The sequence below is a fragment of the Saccoglossus kowalevskii genome, chromosome 15, assembly GCF_978046115.1.
Source record: "Saccoglossus kowalevskii chromosome 15, keSacKowa6.1, whole genome shotgun sequence".
NCBI lineage: Eukaryota > Metazoa > Hemichordata > Enteropneusta > Harrimaniidae > Saccoglossus > Saccoglossus kowalevskii.
In genome coordinates, this window is record NC_140655.1 from 11,339,132 (window position 1) to 11,362,326 (window position 23,195).

General features: G+C 36.4%; 1 protein-coding gene across 4 annotated transcripts; it reads right to left on the minus strand.

Moving 5' to 3' along the window:
- Positions 1-872: 872 nt before the first annotated feature.
- On the minus strand, positions 873-15,794 carry LOC146733925 (uncharacterized). 4 transcript variants are annotated; one of them, XM_085490444.1, is made up of 3 exons: positions 15,743-15,794; positions 2,522-2,888; positions 873-1,743 (listed from the first exon to the last, which is right to left on the minus strand). In XM_085490444.1, the coding sequence occupies exons 2-3, from the start codon at positions 2,886-2,888 to the stop codon at positions 1,739-1,741; spliced, it is 372 nt and encodes a 123-aa protein (XP_085346570.1). In that variant the 5' UTR covers positions 15,743-15,794; the 3' UTR covers positions 873-1,738. The 4 variants fall into 4 exon arrangements, with proteins under 4 accessions (XP_085346570.1, XP_085346569.1, XP_085346568.1 ...); XM_085490443.1 differs by lacking the exon at positions 15,743-15,794 and adding an exon at positions 10,967-11,038; XM_085490442.1 differs by lacking the exon at positions 15,743-15,794 and adding an exon at positions 7,779-7,868.
- Between the last annotated feature and the right edge of the window lie 7,401 nt (positions 15,795-23,195).

Consider the following 23,195-nt stretch of genomic DNA (forward strand, 5'->3'; position numbering starts at 1 on the left):
ATTCATTTATTAGATATAGTGAAGGTAATAAATGGCAATTACATAACTACACATATTACTAACACAAACTGGCTGCTGTACATTCATTCATTAGATCAGTGAAGGTAATAAATGGCAATTACATAACTACACATATTACTAACACAAACTGGCAGCTGTACATTCATTCATTAGATTAGTGAAGGTAATAAATGGCAATTACATAACTACACATATTACTAACACAAACTGGCAGCTGTACATTCATTCATTAGATTAGTGAAAGTAATAAATGGCAATTACATAACTACACATATTACTAACACAAACTGGCAGGTGTACATTCATTTCATTAGATTAGTGAAGGTAATAAATAGCAATTACATAACTACACATATTACTAACACAAACTGGCAGGTGTACATTCATTTCATTAGATTAGTGAAGGTAATAAATGGCATTTACATAACTACACATATTACTAACACAAACTGGCAGGTGTACATTCATTTCATTAGATTAGTGAAGGTAATAAATGGCAAATACATAACTACACATATTACTAACACAAACTGGCAGCTGTACATTCATTCATTAGACTGGTGAAGATAATAAATGGCAATTACATAACTACACATATTAGTAGCACAGACTGGCAGCTGTACATTCATTCATTAGACTGGTGAAGATAATAAATGGCAATTACATAACTACACATATTACTAGCACAAACTGGCAGCTGTACATTCATTCATTAGGTCAGTGAAGGTAATAAATGGCAATTACATAACTACACATATTACTAACACAAACTGGCAGCTGTACATTCATTCATTAGATCAGTGAAGGCAATAAATGGCAATTACATAACTACACATATTACTAACACAAACTGGCAGCTGAACATTCATTTATTAGATTAGTGAATGTAATAAATGGCAATTACATAACTACACATATTACTAACACAAACTGGCAGCTGTACATTCATTTATTAGATTAGTGAAGGTAATAAATGGCAATTACATAACTACACATATTACTAGCACAAACTGGCAGCTGTACATTCATTCATTAGATCAGTGAAGGTAATAAATGGCAATTACATAACTACACATATTACTAACACAAACTGGCAGCTGTACATTCATTTATTAGATTAGTGAAGGTAATAAATGGCAATTACATAACTACACATATTACTAACACAAACTGGCAGCTGTACATTCATTTATTAGATTAGTGAAGGTAATAAATGGCAATTACATAACTACACATATTACTAGCACAAACTGGCAGTTGAAGACGCTTTGGGTTTCGCTCATGTGTGTTTAGCTCCGTTCATCACATATCATTTCACGGACATGTCTATATGTAGCTATGTTAATTCAAAAATGACCTAAAGGTGGCCATATTTGTAAGTGTCCTAAAACATTTCTTTGAAATGACTTTTTCGAAGTCTTTTTGACTTGTTTTCGAAGCAGCTACAGTGTTATGCATGTTATGGTTTGGTTTTTCGTTTTATTAATTTCTGACCGACTGGCGACATTTTTAAATTTCGAAGGGTTTCTTTCTTGTATGATGCAACATTGGAAATACGTACATATGACTAGATAAAAACTGGAACTATCAGTGCAGAGTAACTAGACTATTTTATTACAGTTAAAGGTATATTATCACCACCACCAATTAGTCATTATTGATAGTTAAAAGTCGTTTCGTTCTTAATCACTAATCAAGTACACAGCATGAATTGCACTTAATCTGAAAAAGAAAGAAAAGCGTTAGAATACGTCCTTACATGGCACCCGTGAAATAATAACCTTCTTTTTTGTCGGTAAATCATCAATCATAACATTGTCGAATTGTAGCTTAAAACGAAGTGAAATTTTATTTGATCCACAGTGCAAAATGTGTCAAATCATAGTGTTTTGCATAGGAAACTATATCAGACTACTTTCCAAAAACAAAATCATTGAAGTGCATGAAACCCTAACATTTGGATCAGTGGTTGGGTTGATGTCATTACGTTATTTCACAATTATTCATATGGTTCTTAAGAAAAAAAGTTATGCATTAAGTATTATTTCGTATGCAAATTACACAACTAACATTCTGCAATATTTCTATTACTTGAATAATTTGATAACTGTAATAGTTTAAATATAATTAAATGTATGTTTCTGCTATTTCCGCTTGAAAAATAATGTATGTTATTTACTTGGATTCCTACACATTTAATCCAGTGAAGGGTAGTCTTATTTTTATTCGTTTTTGTTGCAAGATACCACACTCTATTGTTTTATATATACATACTGCAAACAATAATACATGATCAAATAAACCATCAGCAACATCTTTTAGCCTTACCTTGTAAAACTTAGAACTTTTTGAGTAGCTATTTCTTCCAAAAGAAATTCACAGTGTATAATATAATTATATCAATTTCATACATTTCACGAGGACAGGTCACGATTATGTTTACCACCATATGTGATACATGAAGGTAAATGTAATTGTAATAATATACATATATACATACTATTATCACTCAATTCCCTGATCGATTCGTCCGTTTCAGATGATTCACTAGCTGATCGACTTAACGGCCTTGAACTGCGTCCGATCGATTCGTCCGTTTCAGATGATTCACTTGCTGATCGACTTAACGACCTTAAACTACGCCAGATCGATTCGTCCGATCCAGATGATTCACTAGCTGATCGACTTAACGACCTTGAACTACGCCCAATCGATTCGTCCGATCCAGATGATTCACTAGCTGATCGACTTAACGATCTTGAACTACGCCTGATCGATTTGTCCGTTTCTGATGATTCACTGGCTGATCGACTTAACGACCTTGAACTATTCCCGTCTGTAGGACTTATTATGATACAGATCAGCATCTGAAAATAACACATAATACATAAAATCTGTGCGTTTCATTTTGTTTTACAATGGAATGTATATATACCGCAACGTTAAGTATTGGGTATATTTTATCTCGTTGCTGTAAATTTTATGTTATACGCAAATAAAAGTGTATAACTATTATAATTTGAAACTAATTTCAAACAATGTTACGATGATCTACTTCTTGTTCATCGACACTAGGAAAATACAATTATGAATTAATATATGTTCTGTGCGTGGTGTGTTGACAATGATTTCCAATGAATTATGCATGTGGCTGTGGAGGACTCTAAATCATTTACAAAATGTATCAGCATAAACTTACCAGTACCAAAGCCATACACATAAACTTAGTTGCCATGTTGTCACTCGATTAACAGCCCACGTTTCACAATGTAAGCAAAGTTTAAATAATTCTAAAAACACTTGATACATAATATAACTATTATTGTAATTCTAAGTAAAAAATTACAACTGTTTCATTCAAAAGCATTGCATCCATAGAAGGATTATCATGCACTGAAAAATGATAAACGTATATACTGTCCAAATACTTCTGTAAATTATCGTCAAATTGTTTTAATTACACACGATTGGATAAAGAGCATAGAAGTTTAAAATTAAAATTGTTATGCATATGGCGTAGCCACAAGATGTTAGTGATGTGTCTAGTGCAATAGTTAGTGCTTTTCTTGCTTGCTTGCTTTGCCTTCAGCTTCTGCTGCTGACTAGCATCGACTGTGTAAGTCTCCCCTGCCAGTATATAGCCTCTCCTACACCACGACTCCAGCTCTACCTCCCTGTGGTCACACCTATAAACTGGACTACTTGCGGCTCTAAGCTAAAGAACTGGGGTTCTTGGAGCAGGTAGGAGCCCTAGAGGTTCAGAGTGCATGGCCCACCTGCGTGTGGACACGCCCTAACTCTGTACCAAACCTGTCCTCCTGTTGGAGGGGTCTCCTCCAACTGGGTAGACAGGACACATTATTTAGGTAAGGAAACCTGTCTTGGAGAGAAAACTCCAAAATCAAACAGAAGATAACAGCCCCGCCATACTGACCGTCTGGCGATGGGCTAACAACCAATCACAGAGCTACAACATTGTTACGCAAATGAACATGTATCGACACACAAGTCAACAGCCAAAGCAATTATCCATTCATATTCATCCAATTATACATCACAGATCATGGGCAACTCTGAAAACCGTGGAAGGGGTTGCCCTGAAGTGGAAATTGTTGAGGCAAAATATCCATATTGGGACCTGGAACGTACAAACACTCTACCAAGTAGGTCAGCTTAAGACCCTCTGTGATGAGGCAAAAAGGTACCAGCTTGACATTACCAGGCTTTAGGAAGTGTGATGGAGTGGCCAAGGCAGACTGGCCTCAAATGGCCTTACGCTTTTATACTCGGGTGAAGAGGGAGAGGACCTCACATCTGGTGTGGGACAGCTCTTATCCTGTGCGGCAACTAGTGCTCGGATGACGTAGAGTGCATTTCTGACAGGCTCCGACTTGCCAGGTTCGACTGCGGAATAATCAAAATGGCAGTCATTTCAATTCAATGTGTGTACAGGGACTGCCATGTATCCGTCATTGTAGATGGTCAGCAAACAGACTGGTTCAAGATTGAGACAGGAGTAAAACAGGGATTTGTGTGGTCATCATTGAATTTGTCCTCCGAAAGGCATGTGACAACAACCAGGCAGGCATCTGCATGAGACGGCGCACAAAAACACTCAGAGTAATTCAACCTGGATGGTATCTCTCTGACTTGGATTTTGCGGATGATGTCGCCTTGCTCGAATCCAAGTCCGCAAGTGGCAACTGATCACTCCATTCCCTGGGGAAATGTCACGGAGAGATTGGCCTGACCATCTCCCGCCCCAATACCAAAAGCTATGAGGGTTGGAGATATGTACCAAGCTGGAGGATACTCCTGTTGAGGGCGTGCTTTCCATTTCCATATAAACAAAAGATCTTGTTCTAAGGTAAATGAGAGTTGTGGCGAATGTTCAATCAATTCTTTTAACGTAAATTGTGGCAACATTTTAGTCAGAGTGCCGTCTAGTATTTGTGGGGAATCATTTTTATTTGGAATGCTCTGATTGGATGGAAGTTTGAGCCTAGAAAGATGTGATAGAATTGGTCTGTTCTGTTCAGATTCAAATAAGCCTGGACCACTAATTTGACAGGGAAGTGATACTTATAATGCAGCAAGCTGTTTTAATTGCTGTTGTCATATATAATTTTTATATTCCCCTGTCAAATGCATTTATTGGTCCACTGAAAAATCAAAATAAATTTTCTCTGTAAATTAGGTCATACGTGTTAACTCCCCTCAAGTTATGACTCGTGGTCCCCCACAAAATAATGTTTGCATCTAATATTAAAATAAAGATGGCGGACCATAGCGTATATTCATCTCGTTCTACTCTGGATTACTTGGAGTAAATAAAGATCCTAGAAAGTTAGTATTTATATTCCAGTGTGTTTTTCACATGTCTTTGACTTTCCCAATATGTTTGTTACTATTGACAACAAGTCAGTTCTTTGCAATACTTCAGTCAATGTTTTTCTTCACTACGTATCCAGCTCCTCGTCGGGCGCTATGTGACTGGTGGTTTTAAACCACCAAATCAGCACAGACAGTCGGGCAATTGTCGATTGCAGATTGCAGAGAGCAGATTATTCGAATGGATACCATGAATATGAATACAATGTTATTTTCAAAAACGAATAAAGAAAGAGCTATTTAAAAAAAGAAAATGTCAGGTAACAAGTGTTTAATACTAAAATCGGCATCAAATAAAATGGTTCAACGGATTACAACATCAAAATCAGACAATTTTTTGAGAGCATCGCATCGTCATCTTCTGTGTATGCTACAGTGAGCTCTGTTGCAGCGTTCCATTTTGAACGCACGCTTCTAGGTTCTGATCGACGAAAGACTGACGTGATTTGTATTTCCTCAACGTCGATTCTCGGTAAATGGACGTATTTTTATTCTGAAAGACACATTCAGAAATCGCCATCTTGATGTTAATTATAGAACTGAAACAACAACTTTTACTCAGCATGATAAATCTGTATACTGTATTTATCACCAACGATTTGTATGGTTGTTGCATCACAGTGCTTTATTTCTAGTCATGTATCATCTCTTAAGAGTACCAACAATCATTATTTTAAAATATTAGAGATTCAAACACAAATCGTCGTTCACTAACGGTGGCATCTCTAAACAACGAAAACGTGCAATTTATTTTTATTTTTATGAATGGTTGTTTGATAACATGTTTTAAATGGGCACTGCTAGGTAGTAGTCAAAGCAGTTAACGTGAATTGTCGTCAATAAGTAGTTCTCACTAACCACACAATGCTTTATTTTTACATAATGAAATATGGTGCAAATACATTATTTAGCATAACCTATGACGTGGATCAATAACTCTTTCATCAATAGAGATGATCTATGAAGACATATATTTCATTGAAATACACAAGTGTTCCAAAAATGTATGTTTCATATCGACTTGGTCGGTACTTTATAAGCAACGCCCAGATAATTCATTTAAAAATTCATTTGGATACCGCTAAACAAATGTACATTGTCTCCAACAATATTACAGTGACTTCACTCTGACATACTCTGGTTTTGATTTATAATTGTCTTTATAGTTGTCTTTCTGGTTTTCACAGATGTTAAAGTTAGATACATGTATTTTTTGTCCATAATTGTATGCATACAATCTAAGCCTTTCACCTAGATTTGACTAGGATGGGATATTTTATTTTAAACAATATTCTGGTGTGACATACTGCCAAAAATGTATTTCAACACATGTACGGCATGACTGTATAATTTGAGGGTTGAGAACCCGAAAACTTAATCAAGTAGTAATGATCTCAATTCAAAAATAAAAACTAGGCTGAGATACATCAGGGCTACAACAAAATTAAACACTTGTTTCTTAAGACATGTCAAGCTCTGTTTTTTTCAGAGTATGTCGCCCGTTTTTGTGAGAATAACTTTATAATTGAAAACGCTGATCATGACTTAATTTTGATGTCGAAATTTACCAGACCGACATGACTTTGGTTCGTTATTTTTTTTGGAAAACACATCAATATTTTTCTCGTTTCTGTACTCTCTGCTCAAGGGAGTAAGCATTGCCGTTTTCGCGTAACTAACTCGATAATCATTGTTGAAAGGAGCGAGCCGCCCTGAATTCAAACGGAGCACAGTCCCGCTCTACCAGCATGTTATGGAACGCATCCACTCACATAACAAGAGGTCACACTTAAAATTGCGTTCGTGAATGATACAATGCGTTAACGATTTGAAGTGTCGTTGAGAATGTAATAATAGTTTAAACTCGTTTTATCCTCAAACTTTACCATTAAAACCACCATTTCGATCACCAAGTGATCAGTGTTTTGGCGAGCGGTCAGTGTTTTCAATAAACGTACGAGGAAAGAAAGCGATAAAATGTGCTCGTTTTCCAGGCGGAAAAGACCGCGTGGTCGGAAATTAAGCGATAAGTGGTCGACATAAAAGCGGGAGATTGGACGAAATGAGAACTGTACCCGGGGTACTATAACTCATTTATATCGTCATCAATTGCGGATGAGATAGGCTACTCTATTGACATCGGCTGTTTATCCTATCGATTTAGCACATGAGATGATTGATACACTCTGTGGAATTTTTTTTTGCGACGAATTAATTGTAAACAGATTTTTCATATGGTGAAAAAAAAATACTGGACCAAAGATGTACAACACAAGTCGTATAGGGTAAGTCCAAACAACACAGAGCAAATGATTGTGAAAAAACAATAAAATAATATACAAAAACGTATAAAATATCTAACTCACAGGTAAATTTGCACCTAGAGATCACGTGTTCTCTCTTTCACGAGTAGTTTGCGATATGAAAGACTGGTTTGTGGTGCCACAATATAATCGCTGTATTTTATTTTTTGTTATCATCTGTACCAGTAAAAATTAAAAAGTGTTGGTATTCAAAATGGTAAACAATAGAAACTCCCCGGATGTGTAGTACAGAGGACATAATTTAGTGGAGCATAGATCGTTAATTAATATTCATGAATGAGTACCAACACAATAAAACAGTTTCTTCATGTAGTAAACCGAAAAATGTTTGCATTCACTGTAGTGGCCCGTGTTTAAGCGTGTTATTTTGTTGTAAAGCTTAAAAACCACATTATTATTACAACCTTAAGCATGCATGTATAATATGCTAACCTATTTAGATCACGGGTCAGCCCTTGACCTACCTACCTCACCCAATGGGGATTTTTCAAAGTGATGTTTTTACTTACCTTAGGGTGAGTCTGACAAGAATCAGGTTGTCTATCATCTGCCCAATGGTAGATAATATAATGAAAAAACGTGTGTGCAGGCAATTAAGATGAATTATATAGGGATATATATTAAGTCACATGATTGTTTGTTCAATAATTATGTTTTAACACTAATGTAAACCACTTGTATGTGAAATATGTGCGAGTGTACTTGCAGTCATTTTAACTCCAAACACCTTGTAACAATCGTTTACCGGAACTGTCGAATTGCACGGCATCGTAAGTCGATCTAAAAACGTCTCCTGTGTTGCCGAGTACATGTAGACATTGACTAAGGAAGATGAGTCGAGTTTGTCCGATTGATTTCAATTGTTTTATAAGTGGAAATTATACCAGTTTTTATTGAAAATATCGGTTATGTAATTGGTGTTTATTTAAATAACATATCATGTATTTTCATGCAATTCGAATGAGTGTGTCTGCTTTAGGCCTACTGTACGTAGACAATTGTACGCTCACCTGTAATGCCGAGGAAGATCGCAGCGTTCATATTGAATCCGTTGGAAAGCATATGAGTGAAAACAGACGAGGGCAAAAAGGATACGTTACATCCCAAACTCGAACAACAAAGTAAATTCTGTCACTTCAAACTCGGACGTTAGAAAGCATTTACGTGCGTGATGATAATAACACGCTTAAACACGGGCCACTACAGCGAATGCAAACATTTTTCGATTTACTACCTGAAGAAACTTTTTTATTGTGTTGGTACTCATTCATGAATATTAATTAACGATCTATGCTCCACTAAATTATGTCCTCTGTACTACACATCCGGGGAGTTTCTATTGTTTACCATTTTGAATACCAACACTTTTTGATTTTTACTGGTACAGATGATAAAAAAAATAAAATACAGCGATTATATTGAGGCACCACAAACCAGTCTTTCATATCGCAACCTACTGGTGAAAAAGAGAACACGTGATCTCTAGGTGCAAATTTACCTGTGAGTTAGATATTTTATACGTTTTTGTATATTATTTTATTGTTTTTTCACAATCATTTGCTCTGTGTTGTTTGGACTTACCCTATACGACTTGTTTCGTACATCTTTGGTCCAGTATTTTTTTTCACCATTTGAAAAATCTATTTACAATTAATTCGTCGCAAAAAAAAAAATCCACAGAGTTTATCAATCATCTCATGTGCTAAATCGATAGGATAAACAGCCGATGTCAATAGAGTAGCCTATCTCATCCTCAATTGACGACGATATAAATGAGTTATAGTACCCAGGGTACAGTACTCATTTCGTCCAATCTCCCGCTTTTATGTGTGTGCTACAGTGAGCTCGGTTGCAGCGTTTCATTTTGAACGCACGCTTCTAGGTTCTGATCGACGAAAGACTGACGTGATTTGTATTTCCTCAACGTCGATTCTCGGTAAATGGACGTATTTTTATTCTGAAAGACACATTCAGAAATCGCCATCTTGATGTTAATTATAGAACTGAAACAACAACCTTTACTCAGCATGATAAATCTGTATACTGTATATATCAGCAACGATTTGTATGGTTGTTGCATCACGGTGCTTTATTTCTAGTCATGTATCATCTCTTAAAAGTACCAACAATCATTATTTTAAAATATTAGAGATTCAAACACAGATCGTCGATCACTAACGGTGGCATATCTAAACAACAAAAACGTGAAATTTATTTTTATTTTTATGAATGGTTGTTTGATGACATGTTTTAAATGGGCACTGCTAGGTAGTAGTCAAAACAGTTGACGTGAATTGTCGTCAATAAGTAGTTCTCACTAACCACACAATGCTTTAATTTTACATAATGAAATATGGTGCAAATACATTATTTAGCATAACCTATGACGTCAGTACGATGACGTGGATCAATAACTCTTTCATCAATAGAGATGATCTATGAAGACATCTATTTCATTGAAATACACAAGTGTTCCAAAAATGTATGTTTCATATCGACTTGGTCGGTACTTTATAAGCAACGCCCAGATAATTCATTTAAAAATTCATTTGGATACCGCTAAACAAATGTACATTGTCTCCAACAATATCACAGTGACTTCACTCTGACATACTCTGGTTTTGATTTATAATTGTCTTTATAGTTGTCTTTCTGGTTTTCACAGATGTTAAAGTTAGATACATGCATTTTTTTGTCTGTAATTGTATGCATACAATCTAAACCTTTCACTTAGATTTGACTGGGATGGGATATACTGCCAAAAATGTATTTCAACACATGTACGGCATGACTGTATAATTTGAGGGTTGAGAACCCGAAAACTTAATTAAGTAGTAATGATCTCAATTCAAAAATAAAAACTAGGCTGAGATACATCAGGGCTACAACAAAATTAAACACTTGTTTCTTAAGACATATCAAGCTCTGTTTTTTTTCAGAGTATGTCGCCCGTTTTTGTGAGAATAACTTTATAATTGAAAACGCTGATCATGACTCTGCTCAAGGGAGTAAGCCTATCGATTTAGCACATGAGATGATTGATAAACTCTGTGGAAAATATTTTTTGCGACGAATTAATTGTAAACAGATTTTTCATATGGTGAAAAAAAAACTACTGGACCAAAGATGTATAACACAAGTCGTATAGGGAAAGTCCACACAACACAAAACAAATGATTGTGAAAAAACAATAAAATAATACACAAAAACGTATAAAATATCTAACTCACAGGTAAATTTGTACCTAGAGATCACTTGTTCTGTCTTTCACGAGTAGGTTGCGATATGAGTAGGTTGTTGTGCCTCAATATAATCGCTGTATTTTTTTTTATCATCTGTACCAGTAAAAATCAAAAAGTGTTGGTATTCAAAATGGTAAACAATAGAAACTCCCCGGATGTGTAGTACAGAGGACACAATTTAGTGGAGCATAGATCGTTAATTAATATTCATGAATGAGTACCAACACAATAAAACAGTTTCTTCATGTAGTAAACTGAAAAATTGTTGCATTCACTGTAGTGGCCCGTGTTTAAGCGTGTTATTTTGTTGTAAAGCTTAAAAACCACATTATTATTACAACCTTAAGCATGCATGTACAATATGCTAACCTATTTAGATCACGGGTCAGCCCTTGACCTACCTACCTCACCCAATGGGGATTTTTCAAGGTGATGTTTTTACTTACCTTAGGGTGAGTCTGACAAGAATCAGGTTGTCTATCATCTGCCCAATGGTAGATAATATAATGAAAAAAACGTGTGTGCAGGCAATTAAGATGAATTAAATAGGGATATATATTAAGTCACATGATTGTTTGTTCAATAATTATGTTTTAACACTAATGCAGACCACTTGTATGTGAAAAATGTGTCAGTGTACTTGCTCTGGCACTGATTTTAACTCCAAACACCTTGTAACAATCGTTTACCGGAAGTGTCGAATTGCACGGCATCGTAAGTCGATCTAAAAACGTCTCCTGTGTTGCCGAGTACATGTAGACATTGACTAAGCAAGATGAGTCGAGTTTTTTAGATTGATTTCAATTGTTTTATAAGTGGAAATTATACCATTTTTTATTGAAAATATCGGTTATGTAATTGCTGTTTATTTAAGTAACATATCATGTATTTTCATGCAATTCGAATGAGTGTGTCTGCTTTAGGCCTACTGTACGTAGACAATTGTACGCTCACCTGTAATGCCGAGGAAGATCGCAGCGTTCATATTGAATCCATTGGAAAGCATATGAGTGAAAACAGACGAGGGCAAAAAGGATACGTTACATCCCAAACTCGAACAACAAAGTAAATTCTGTCACTTCAAACTCGGACGTTAGAAAGCATTTACGTACGTGATGATCTAATCTTGAAGATGATATTTTATTAACTCTAATTTTATTCGAATGTGTACAAATACACGGTAAATGTTTCGTAAATATATGAGTTTTAAATGTGTAGATCACGCCCGTCAGAAAATAACTTGTCTTCTGTTTTTTAAATAAATATTTTAGTGTATAACGTTTCAGTCGGGAACATTATGTATGCGAACTAATACGGAACGTGTTCCGAAGATAAGAACGATTTGACATTGACATTTTGCGGAAACTCAGATTTAAGACGATGCATCAAATCGTGATATTTGTTTTTACTGTAAGGGGTGCTAGAAAGCGGCACATCGAAAGGTCAATTTGAGTTATGAGTTTGAGATTCGCGTCCAAGATTATATTATTCCTATGTCGTGTACTAGTTTCACGCCACTAAAATCAGCGAAACGTTGAGTTTCTTGAAATTTGAGACATAATTGAGAAATGGCGGTGTACATGACACACAATTCAAATCGCAAAATTTAGAAAAGGTCGTTACTAATTTCTAAATTAAAAAAAATATTTCATGACTAAAATCAGTCTAACATGGCTTTGATATTAACGTGACGTCTTCATTTGTCTCACTATACACTGGTGAATTCGAACACACGACCGGAAATTGCACAATAGAGTGTACGTTGATAAATTGCTATATCATTTGCATGGCTGAATGAATACGAACAATACGAGAATATATTGACTTTTGGTCTCATACACGTGAATGTTGGCCGATCGGTTCCGGCACGAATGTCATGTTGGTAAGAATAGCCACAAAGACCATACCAAGAAAGTTAAATGAATTCTCACTGAGACACATGTAACAAAATTGGTCGAATTAGTCGTCATCGTCATTTCGGAGGGGATCAGAGTTTCATTTCTATTCAATTTACCATCGTACGCTGCGTTAATTCAGAATACGATCTATATCACCACATACACTCGGAACACATCAGAGTGAACAACGCTAAACATCGCATTTTCATTTCAAACAACTAGGAATATTTCTGGCTAGTACTCTTTGCAGTGACGTTTCAAATTTGCAAACACAATTCTCATTGTCTTCGTTGACCCATGGACAGTCTATGGTTGAACCTGCTATGTGGTACTTGGCAACTCATTAGGAACTGTGTAAATGGTTGTGAAAACTAAATTGACGATTCATGTTTTAGAGCATTCACGTCACCGGCGATGTTCGGCAATGTATGCCATGTATGATATTTGTCTCGCTTCCATACTTATAAGAAACTCACTTAAGTTTCCTAATTTTATAAAATAATCACATCGATATTCACTCAAACAGGTCACTTTACAATTTTTAAAAGATTTTTAAAAAGCATCACTTAGATTTTTACGGGTACTTCGCACTTCGATTTTTACCCATGTGGAGGCCCATGTGAGCGGCTTGGTTCAGATTAGCATACTAATTGCGGTTGCCATTCTGCTCCTATTTATAATATCGGTTCCTCTTTAATACTGTGAAGATCTTTGCATCTGTAAGCCTGCATGGCAAATCATATACTGTGAGTTGCCCTGAAGTGGAAATTGTTGAGACAAAATATCTATATCGGGACCTGGAACGTACAAACACTCTACCAAGTAGGTTAGCTTAAGACCATCTGTGGCAAGGCAAAAAGATACCAGCTTGACATTACCAGGCTCCAGGAAGTGAGATGGAGTGGCCAATTCAGACTGGCCTCAAACGGACTTACGCTTTTATACTCGGGTAAGTAGGGAGAGGACCTCACATCTGGTGTGGGACAGCTCTTATCCTGTGCGGCAACTAGTGCTCTGATGACCTATGAGTGCATTTCTGACAGGCTCCTACTTGCCAGGTTCGACTGCAGAATAATCAAAATGACAGTCATATCATGCTCCGCGCCAACAGAAGTTGCTGATGCCAACGCCAAGGACAGGTTTTACGATGTTCTAGCTGGTGTACTCACAAACATGTCATCCAAATTTTGGTGGGTGACTACAATGCAAGGGTGGGCCAGAATAGAGATGGCTACGAGACAGTCCTGGGCTCCCACGCAGCAAGCACGATTGCAAATGATAATGGCTCTTGACGACTGGACATCTGTACAGCCAATAAACAAGGGCACAGTTAGACCACATCCTCATAAGCAGCTGGCGGAGGCACTCACTCCTTGATTGCCGCACATACAGAGGAGCAGACATCGGGAGCGACCACAAACTTGTGATAGCCAAGTTGCGTCTGAAACTCGCGCGTGGACAGAAAAGCACCGTCACTAGGAGGATATATGTGAATCAACTGGAGGACCCACATTGCAGCGAAATCTACACAGCAAAAGCAAGTAGATGTATTTCATTGAAATACACAAGTGTTCCAAAAATGTATGTTTCATATCGACTTGGTCGGTATTTCTAAGCAACGCCCAGATAATTCATTTAAAAATTCATTTGGATACCGCTAAACAAATGTACATTGTCTCCAACAATATCACAGTGACTTTTATCTGACATACTCTGGTTTTGATTTATAGTTGTCTTTATAGTTGTCTTTCTGGTTTTCATATATGTTAAAATTAAATACATGTACTTTTTGTCTATAATTATATGCACACAATCTAAACCTTTGACCTAGATTTCACTGAGATGGGATATTAAATTTAAACAATATTCTGACGTGACATACTGCCAAAAATGTATTTCAACACAAGTACGGCATGACTGTATAATTTGAGGGTTGAGAAACCGAATACTTAATCAAGTAGTATTGATCTCAATTCAAAAATAAAAACTAGGCTGAGATACATTACGGCTACAACTAAATTAAACACTTTTTTTAAGCCCAGTAATTTACTTAGACATGTCAAGCTCTGTTTTTTTTTTCAGAGTATGTCGCCCGTTTTTGTGAGAATAACTTTATAATTGAAAACGCTGATCATGACTCTGCTCAAGGGAGTAAGCATTGCCTTTTTTCACGTAACTAGCTCAATAATCATTGTTGAAAGGAGCGAGCGGCCCCAAATTCAAACGGAGTACAGTTCCGCGCCACCAGCATGTTATGGACCACATCCATTCACATAACAAGAGGTCACACTTAAAGTTGCGTTCTTGAACGATACAAAGCGTTAACGATTTGAAGGGTCGTTCAGAATGTAATAATAGTTTAAACTCGTTTTCTCCTCAAACTTTACCATTAAAACCACCATTTCGACCACGCATGCCAGTAATTAGTCTTTGGAAGAGCGGTCAGTATTTTCAATAAGCGAACGAGAAAACAACGCGATCAAAATGTGCTCGTTCTCTGGTCGGAAATTAAGCGATAAGCGTTCGACATAAAGGCGGTAGATTGGACGAAATGAGTACTGTACCCGGGGTACTATAACTCATTTATATCGTCGTCAATTGAGGATGAGATAGGCTACTCTATTGACATCGGCTGTTTATCCTATCGATTTAGCACATGAGATGATTGATAAACTGTGTAGAAAACATTCTTTGCATTTTTTGACACGAATTAATTGTAAACAGATTTTTCATATTGTGAAAACAAAATACTGGAGCAAAGATGTACAGCACAAGTCGTATAAGGAAAGTTCAAATAACAAAAAAACAAATCACTGTCAAAAAACAATAAAATAAAACACAAAAACGTATAAAATATCTAACTCACAGGTAAATTTGCACCTAGCGATCACTTGTTCAGCCTTTCACAAGTAGATTGCGATATGAAAGACTGGTTTGTGGTGCCACAATATAATCGCTGTATTTTTTATCATCTGTACCAGTAGAAAAGTTGGTATTCGAAATGGTTAACAATAGAAAATCCCTGGAATAGAAAATTAAGATTGATGAATGAGTACCAACAACTGAAAAAATGTTGCATTCACTGTAGTGGCCCGTGTTTAAGCGTGTTGTTTTGTTGGAAAGCTTAAAAACCATATTATTATTAAAACCTTAAGCATGCATGTATAATATGATAACCTATTTAGATCACGGGTCAGCCCTTGCCCTACCTACCTCACCCAATGGGGATTTTTCAAGGTGATGTTTTTACTTACCTTAGGGTGAGTCTGACAAGAATCAGGTTGTCTATCATCTGCCCAATGGTGGATAATATAATGAAAAAACGTGTGTGCAGGCAATTAAGATGAATTGTATAGGGATATATATTAACTCACATGATTTTTTGTTCAATAATTATGTTTTAACACTAATGCAAACCACTTGTATGTGAAAAATGTGTCAGTGTGCTTGCTCTGGCACTCATTTTAACTCCAACAACTTGTAACAATCGTTTACCGGAACTGTCGAATTGCACAGCATCTTGAGTCGATCTAAAAACGTCTCCTGTGTTGCCGAATACATGTAGACATTGACTGACCAATATGAGTCGAGTTTGTCCGATTGATTTCAATTGTTATATAAGTAGAATTATACCTGTTTCTATTGAAAATATCGGTCATGTAATTGGTGTTTATTTTAGTAACATATCATGTATTTTTATGCAATTCTAGTTAGTGTGTCTGCTTTAGGCCCGGATGTACGTAGACAATTGTACGCTTACCCGTAATGTCGAGGAAGATCGCAGCGTTCATATTGAATCCGTTGGAAAGCATATGAGTGAAAACAGACGAGGGCAAAAAGGATACGTTACATCCCAAACTCGAACAACAAAGTAAATTCTGTCACTTCAAACTCGGACGTTAGAAAGCATATACATACGTGCTGATCTAATCTTGAAGATGATATTTTATTAACTCTAATTTTATTCGAATGTGTACAAATACACGGTAAATGTTTCGTAAATATATGAGTTTTAAATGTGTAGATCAAGCCCGTCAGAAAATAACTTGTCTTCTGTTTTTTAAATAAATATTTTTGTGTATAACGTTTCAGTCGGGAACATTATGTATGCGAACTAATACGGAACGTGTTCCGAAGATAAGAACGATTTGACATTGACATTTTGTTCATTCCACCTTTCGGAAACGTGTAGATGGGCGGTTTTATTATACTTAGAAAGCTTTATCGTGAGTTTTGTGATACGTATTTTTAATTGGGAGGAGACAGCATCAGACTTCTGAAAACGGGTTAAGGATTTAACAAGTACTTTTAAGTCCGGACAGAAATCTGTACATTTTTCAGTCTGTTTCTTTGTGTATTTAATGTCCTCCAGAAAATCGATTAAGTCATCATTCGATGGGCCTTGTTGATCTTGTGTTGTAGCTTCGCTCAGCTGAGAAACATTGGATGTGGTTGAACACATTGACTGTGTATCATCGTCATCTTCGATGTATGATGCATCATCGAGTAGAGATGAAAATCTGTTGCTAGTAGGAATGTCAACAGGTTGCATGGCAACGTCCCTGCTTGAGCTGGGTGCATTGTATGCGTCTGTTGGCCGTCCTCGCTCTGGTTGGTTCGTAGTTTGTTGCTTGGTTACTGGCGAAGAAGGGAATCGTACCCTGTCCTCGACTATTGGTAGGTAGGTAGGTCTTTGTCATTAGCAGCGGTATTTGATAGCTTTGGTGTTTTGAATAGCTGTGTTTGATATGTTTATATCAGTCTCATTGTTATCAGTATTGTCATTGATTATGTCATTTGACACTGTGTTGTTGCATCTAGTCGTTTCCATGGTATCTATTGTTTCATTGATTTTAGCAGTGATTTCAGGAGTTACATCATCAGTTTTTTCATTTGTTGATTGATTGCAGACATTGGTTTCCATGGCAGTCGGTGTTTTATCGGTATTGACGTCCGGGTCGTGTTGATTTTGATTATGTTGTTGAGTATTTTGAAGTGGGCAGTTGCTTCGAATATGACCAGTTTTGTGACAATTAAAGCATCGTATTTCATTGGTTGAAATATATATTGGGTAAGTGCGATCTTGATGTTTCACGCCATTAATGTTCTTCTGTGTTAGAACCATAAATACTAGTCGTCGGAAGGACTTTACATGTTTTAAGTTTTCCTGTTTGCATCCAAGGGGTATGAAGCGGAACGTGGATTCCAATACCTTTCCATATTCAGATAAATGCTGTTTTATTGTATTGTGGCTAATAAAGGTGGTACGTTAGACAATATAACTTTGGTGGCTGGTTTTATCATTGGTTCAGGTTGGATTAGCATATCATTGACAGTGACGATTCCGGATAAGCAAACTTCATTAACGATATCTGTATTCTTCAGAAATACAACAACTGACCTGATCATCCGAGAAGCTGCTATGATATTTGCAGGGCCAACCATCTCTGCAATGCTTTCAACATAATCATTCACTGTGATTCCATCTCTGTTTCCAGGCGTATTGCATTCTTCATTGTAATGTTGAAGGTGTCTTTGTCTGCCATGGCGGCCATGTTGGCTCGTTGGAGTGTGAACCGACCCCAGACAAGTAGTCCGCGGAAATCACGCCAATCCCCGCAGCTATTTTGTTATAGTTCAATAAATAATATTCCGAACTACCTTGCACAAGAGTATGTCTGTGAAGTGTTCAGTGAAACATATAACAGGAGCAGTATTCGCAATTCTACGAGAGCTACTGAAAAGTACGCCCTCTCCTCAAGAAAGAAGAATGAGATTTTAATTTTTAACATAAATCTTAACTGTAGACAGTTTACACATAAAATATTACATTACACTTTTTATTACTAACAAGTAGAGACCAGCTCTTTATATTAAATACTGTAACTCAGTGTCATTTACTTTACATAAAACTTCGTTATGGCACCAACATTTCTGAAATAGATTCAATTTATTTAAAAACTTGGAGTACTGAAATTCAATTAAAATACGTTTTTACCTTGCCCGTACCATCAAAGATGGAAGGGAAAAGTATATTAAGGGAAAAATTTTGTCCGGCGTTGTCGTCGTTGTTGTTGTTGTCGTCGTCGTCGTCGTTAATAATTGTTATTGTGTGCATAATAACTTTACTAATTCTATTCCAAACTTTATAAAACTTGGTCACCTTATTCATCAGTATAAAGTCTTCCCTGAGTTTGAACAACAGATGTCCTGTATGAAAATATCATGCAAAAATTGAGAAAATCTGATAAAATATTTTGACTGTTTCTACTTGACTGATCACTGGTGATACACATCAAAGGTCACTGATCTCAGTGGAAATATGCATTGTTGTATGTGTTCAATGAAGCAAATGATTTATCTTGTAATAATATCCTTGATAATGTATCTCAGAATCCCATACTGGGTTTCAAAACCAACTCATGGAGAGATTGCACAGTCTGATACACATTTGCAAACCTACCAATACAATCTTCACAGAAAACAAGATGTCAGAAAATCAATATAAGCACTGCTATGAACTGGGTGCCAAACTTTGATCAAGATCTGAAGCTAATAGAAAATCTGTTTAGTCAAAAGTTATCAAATCAAAAACAATACATAAAAAATACATTAAAAGCAAAACATTTCATCCACATTTAAAAAGAAAATTATTCTAAAATATATGTATTCTGTATTTGACAAACAGTTCATTCGACAAATGAAAACTCACAGGAATATGTTTCAGCTATTAGAACAGAATGATAGAGTTTTTATAATACTAGTTTAAAAACGCACTTCAGAGATTGCAGTGTTTGAAGATGTAGTTTCTCAGGAGACAACAGTACTGTTGACTTCTCCCTCCACTGGACACCAACTATTTAAGTTGATTTGCATACAAAGCAGAGCTTGATAGCTATTCATAAAGGGTGTTTTTTTTACTTTTCATATAATACAGTAGTCACACAATGAGGCAGTTCATATTTGTCTCAGTGAATCATTCATTTTTGACAGACACCTGTACAAAATACTTGAACTAAAGCCAGCTAAATTTTTCTGTTATCTTGCATGTTTTATGAATCTATTCACATCTAAATGCAGCACTTTTTTTGCAATGAGACATTTGTTTTTATTCTAAAATATCTCAATTACTTTCAATAAAGCTGGAAATTATGTTCCTTAAAATAATTAAACAAATAAGGCACCAATGTTTTTGTAAGATATTTACATATTTTAAGGACATTCGATAGACTGATTCCCCACTGTTGGTTCAACCCCAAAACTTGTTTGTATTCAAAATTAATTATGACAATGCATATTTATATTGAAACAAACTATGATAAAGGGAATTATATTATATAACAAAGGGCAAGGTCACCAGAGTTCAACTATGTTTTAATCCTACTACGGAATATGTCAGATAGTTCAGCATGAGCAAGGCGGGTATATCTGAATAATTTCTCCGCACTGTGTCCAACCTCGCATTATTCAAAGCTATTGTCTTAACCAATAACTGATATATAGCGCCTTTCTCAAATTTGTACAGACAGATAGATTCGTCATTCTCTACCTCTGTTTTACAGAGCAAAGTGAAATGATATTTAACTGCTTCAAGTGGTTTCAGTGGTTCGGTTTCTTCATGGAAATACTCCAAATGAGCCATATCTTCAAAACTTTGTAAAATACCTTTATGAATCAGTTTTAGCTTTCGTGTCAAAACCCGACGGGAGTTAATAGCAACTGAGGGCGCAATTTCGTCTGCTGTTTTCCAACGGCGATGAGTTTGATCAATCAAATCCCTACTTGTAGTTAAAAAACTGACAAGTAGTTATTAACAGGAATATCAAGGAAATTAATGGCAAAAAGTTGTTTACTGTAATTCAAATTCCCGATTTGTTTGAGATAAAAGTCTGTAAAACAAAAACTTGAATGTTCAAGTTCAGAGTACAGGTAACGCTGAATAAACTGTAGTCTAAAGGCAGTAACACGCGATACAAGGTGCACGAGACCCTGTCCGCCGTCTTTAACAGGTTGGAAAATGACATCTCGCGAAACCCAGTGCCGTCTTTGCCACAAGAAGTCATTAAATTTAATCTGCAGCGTGTCAAGTAGGTCGATAGAGGGTGACATACTAATAAATCGATGCCATAGTTTTGACGCACGTAGTTGATTAATAATTAGAACTCGCCCACGATACAATAAAGCTCGAGCAAACTGTTGCCAGTGGCCAAGTTTAGTGTCAATGGCGTAAACAGTATCGTTCCAGTTATTACTGTTAAAATCATCAGAATTCCCGATATACATACCCAAAAACCTTAGCCTTTGATTGTTCCAATGCACGTCAAACGGTCGATCATTGCGCCACTTCCAACTACCAGTCCAGAGACCTTCCGATTTCTGCATATTTATTCTAGCATTTGAAGCTTGTTCATATGTATTCAGCCAGTGCAGCAAACTTTCAAAATCCTTATTACACGTAATAAAAACATCCACATCATCTGCATAGGCGGACAAGTGTGATTTCATTTGTCTAGGACCTGGCAGTTCAAGACCACGTGTTTCATTCTTATCACGAATTTTATTGAGTAACGGTTCGATACACAGTGAGTAAAGTTGTCCGGACAGGGAACAGCCCTGACGTATACCACGATTGAACTCAAGAGGCAAAGTGAGGGCGTCGTTAACTTTCACTAAACTTTGCGTGTCTGTATACAATGTCATATCCACTTAATAAAATAGGTACTCTTCAAATAACTATGATACACGCGATCGAATGCTTTCTCCCGATCAAGTAAAAAAACCGCAAGTGTAATATTTTGTTGATTGGCATAACTAATTGCGTCTCGTAGTAAATTAATGTTGTCAGAAATATTCCGACCTGGTATTGAATAACTTTGATCTATGTGAATTACTTCCCCGAGAACACCACGCAGCCGCATAGACAAAGCTTTTGTAAGAATTTTGTAGTCACTGCATAGAAGTGAGACTGGTCTCCAGTTTTTTTTATCAAGTTTGTATTACCCTTCTTAGATATTAGCGACAAGACAGCTCGGCGACAAGATAGTGGTAATTTGCCTGCATTAATAGAGGCAGAGAAAACTTTAAAATAATCACGTCCGATTAACGGCCAAACAGTTTTGTAGAACTCACCCGGGAGCCCATCAATACCAGGTGACGCATTATTATTCAATTAATTAACAGCTATGGTGAGTTCATCAAATTGTATTTCCGTATCAATGTTGTCTCTACTCGAATCACTAAGTTGAAGTTTACGCTTCTATAGAAACTGAGTTTGGCGTATACAGGTGTGAATAGAAATCTTAAACGATTTTTCTAATTTCAGTTGGGTTGTCCGTAAGTTGACCAGTTAACGACTCAAGTTGTGGCATCCATTTTTTCCTCCCTTTATGACTTTCGAGTTCGGAAAAAAGGACGTTGATACATTGCTTTTATTGAGTTGTTTGAATCTCGACCTCACGATGGCGCCCTGTACCCGTGTTTTAATAAGTTTCTCTAACAGTCCCTTTTTTCCTTGATGCGAGTTTCTACATTTGCGTCAGTGGATTGGCTGCTTTCGAGATTACACAGTTCGTTTTCTAGAATATTGTTAGTTTCTTTAAGTGATGAGTTTCCGAAATTACTGTATTGTTGTGAAAGCAGTTTGATTTTCAGCTTACCAATGTCCCACCAAGTCTGTAACTCCAGAAATTGTTCGTCCTCCAATAGTTGAGTATTCAGGCACCAAATGGGACTGTGAGTATTTATTGAGGCACGCGACAGTTTCAACGTCACTGGTGAGTGGTCGGAGTTAACACCTGTGCCGATTTTTACAAGTTGGACCCGAGTGGCCAGATTTTTTGGAATGTAGACACGATCTAGTCGTGCTGCACTGTTGTTTCTTGACTAAGTATAATGGACCATGTTCCTATGGAAAAGACTCCATGCATCTACGAGTTTGTGCCGTTTCATAATGGATAATAAAAGTTCAGCACTAGCGCGATCTGGTTCAGTTGCGTTAATTCTATCATGGGCGGGATTTGTAGTGCAGTTAAAGTCACCGCCTAAAATTACAGGATTGTTATCATGCAGGCCATTGAGAAATACCTTAATTTGTTTGAAGTTATCTCTGCGTTCCATTGGGTTAACTACATTGATGAGGTTATAAATGTGGTCAACTTGCTATTTTAGAGCCCGAAATCAAGTCACTACGAGAGAATAATATCAATCTGTTTAGAAGTTTTGAAAATCAACGTGCCTGGATTGACTCTGCAGTAGCTTCGTCATTCTTATATTTTTCACAATTAGTTCATACATGGACCTATAAAAACGTTGTTTAAAAC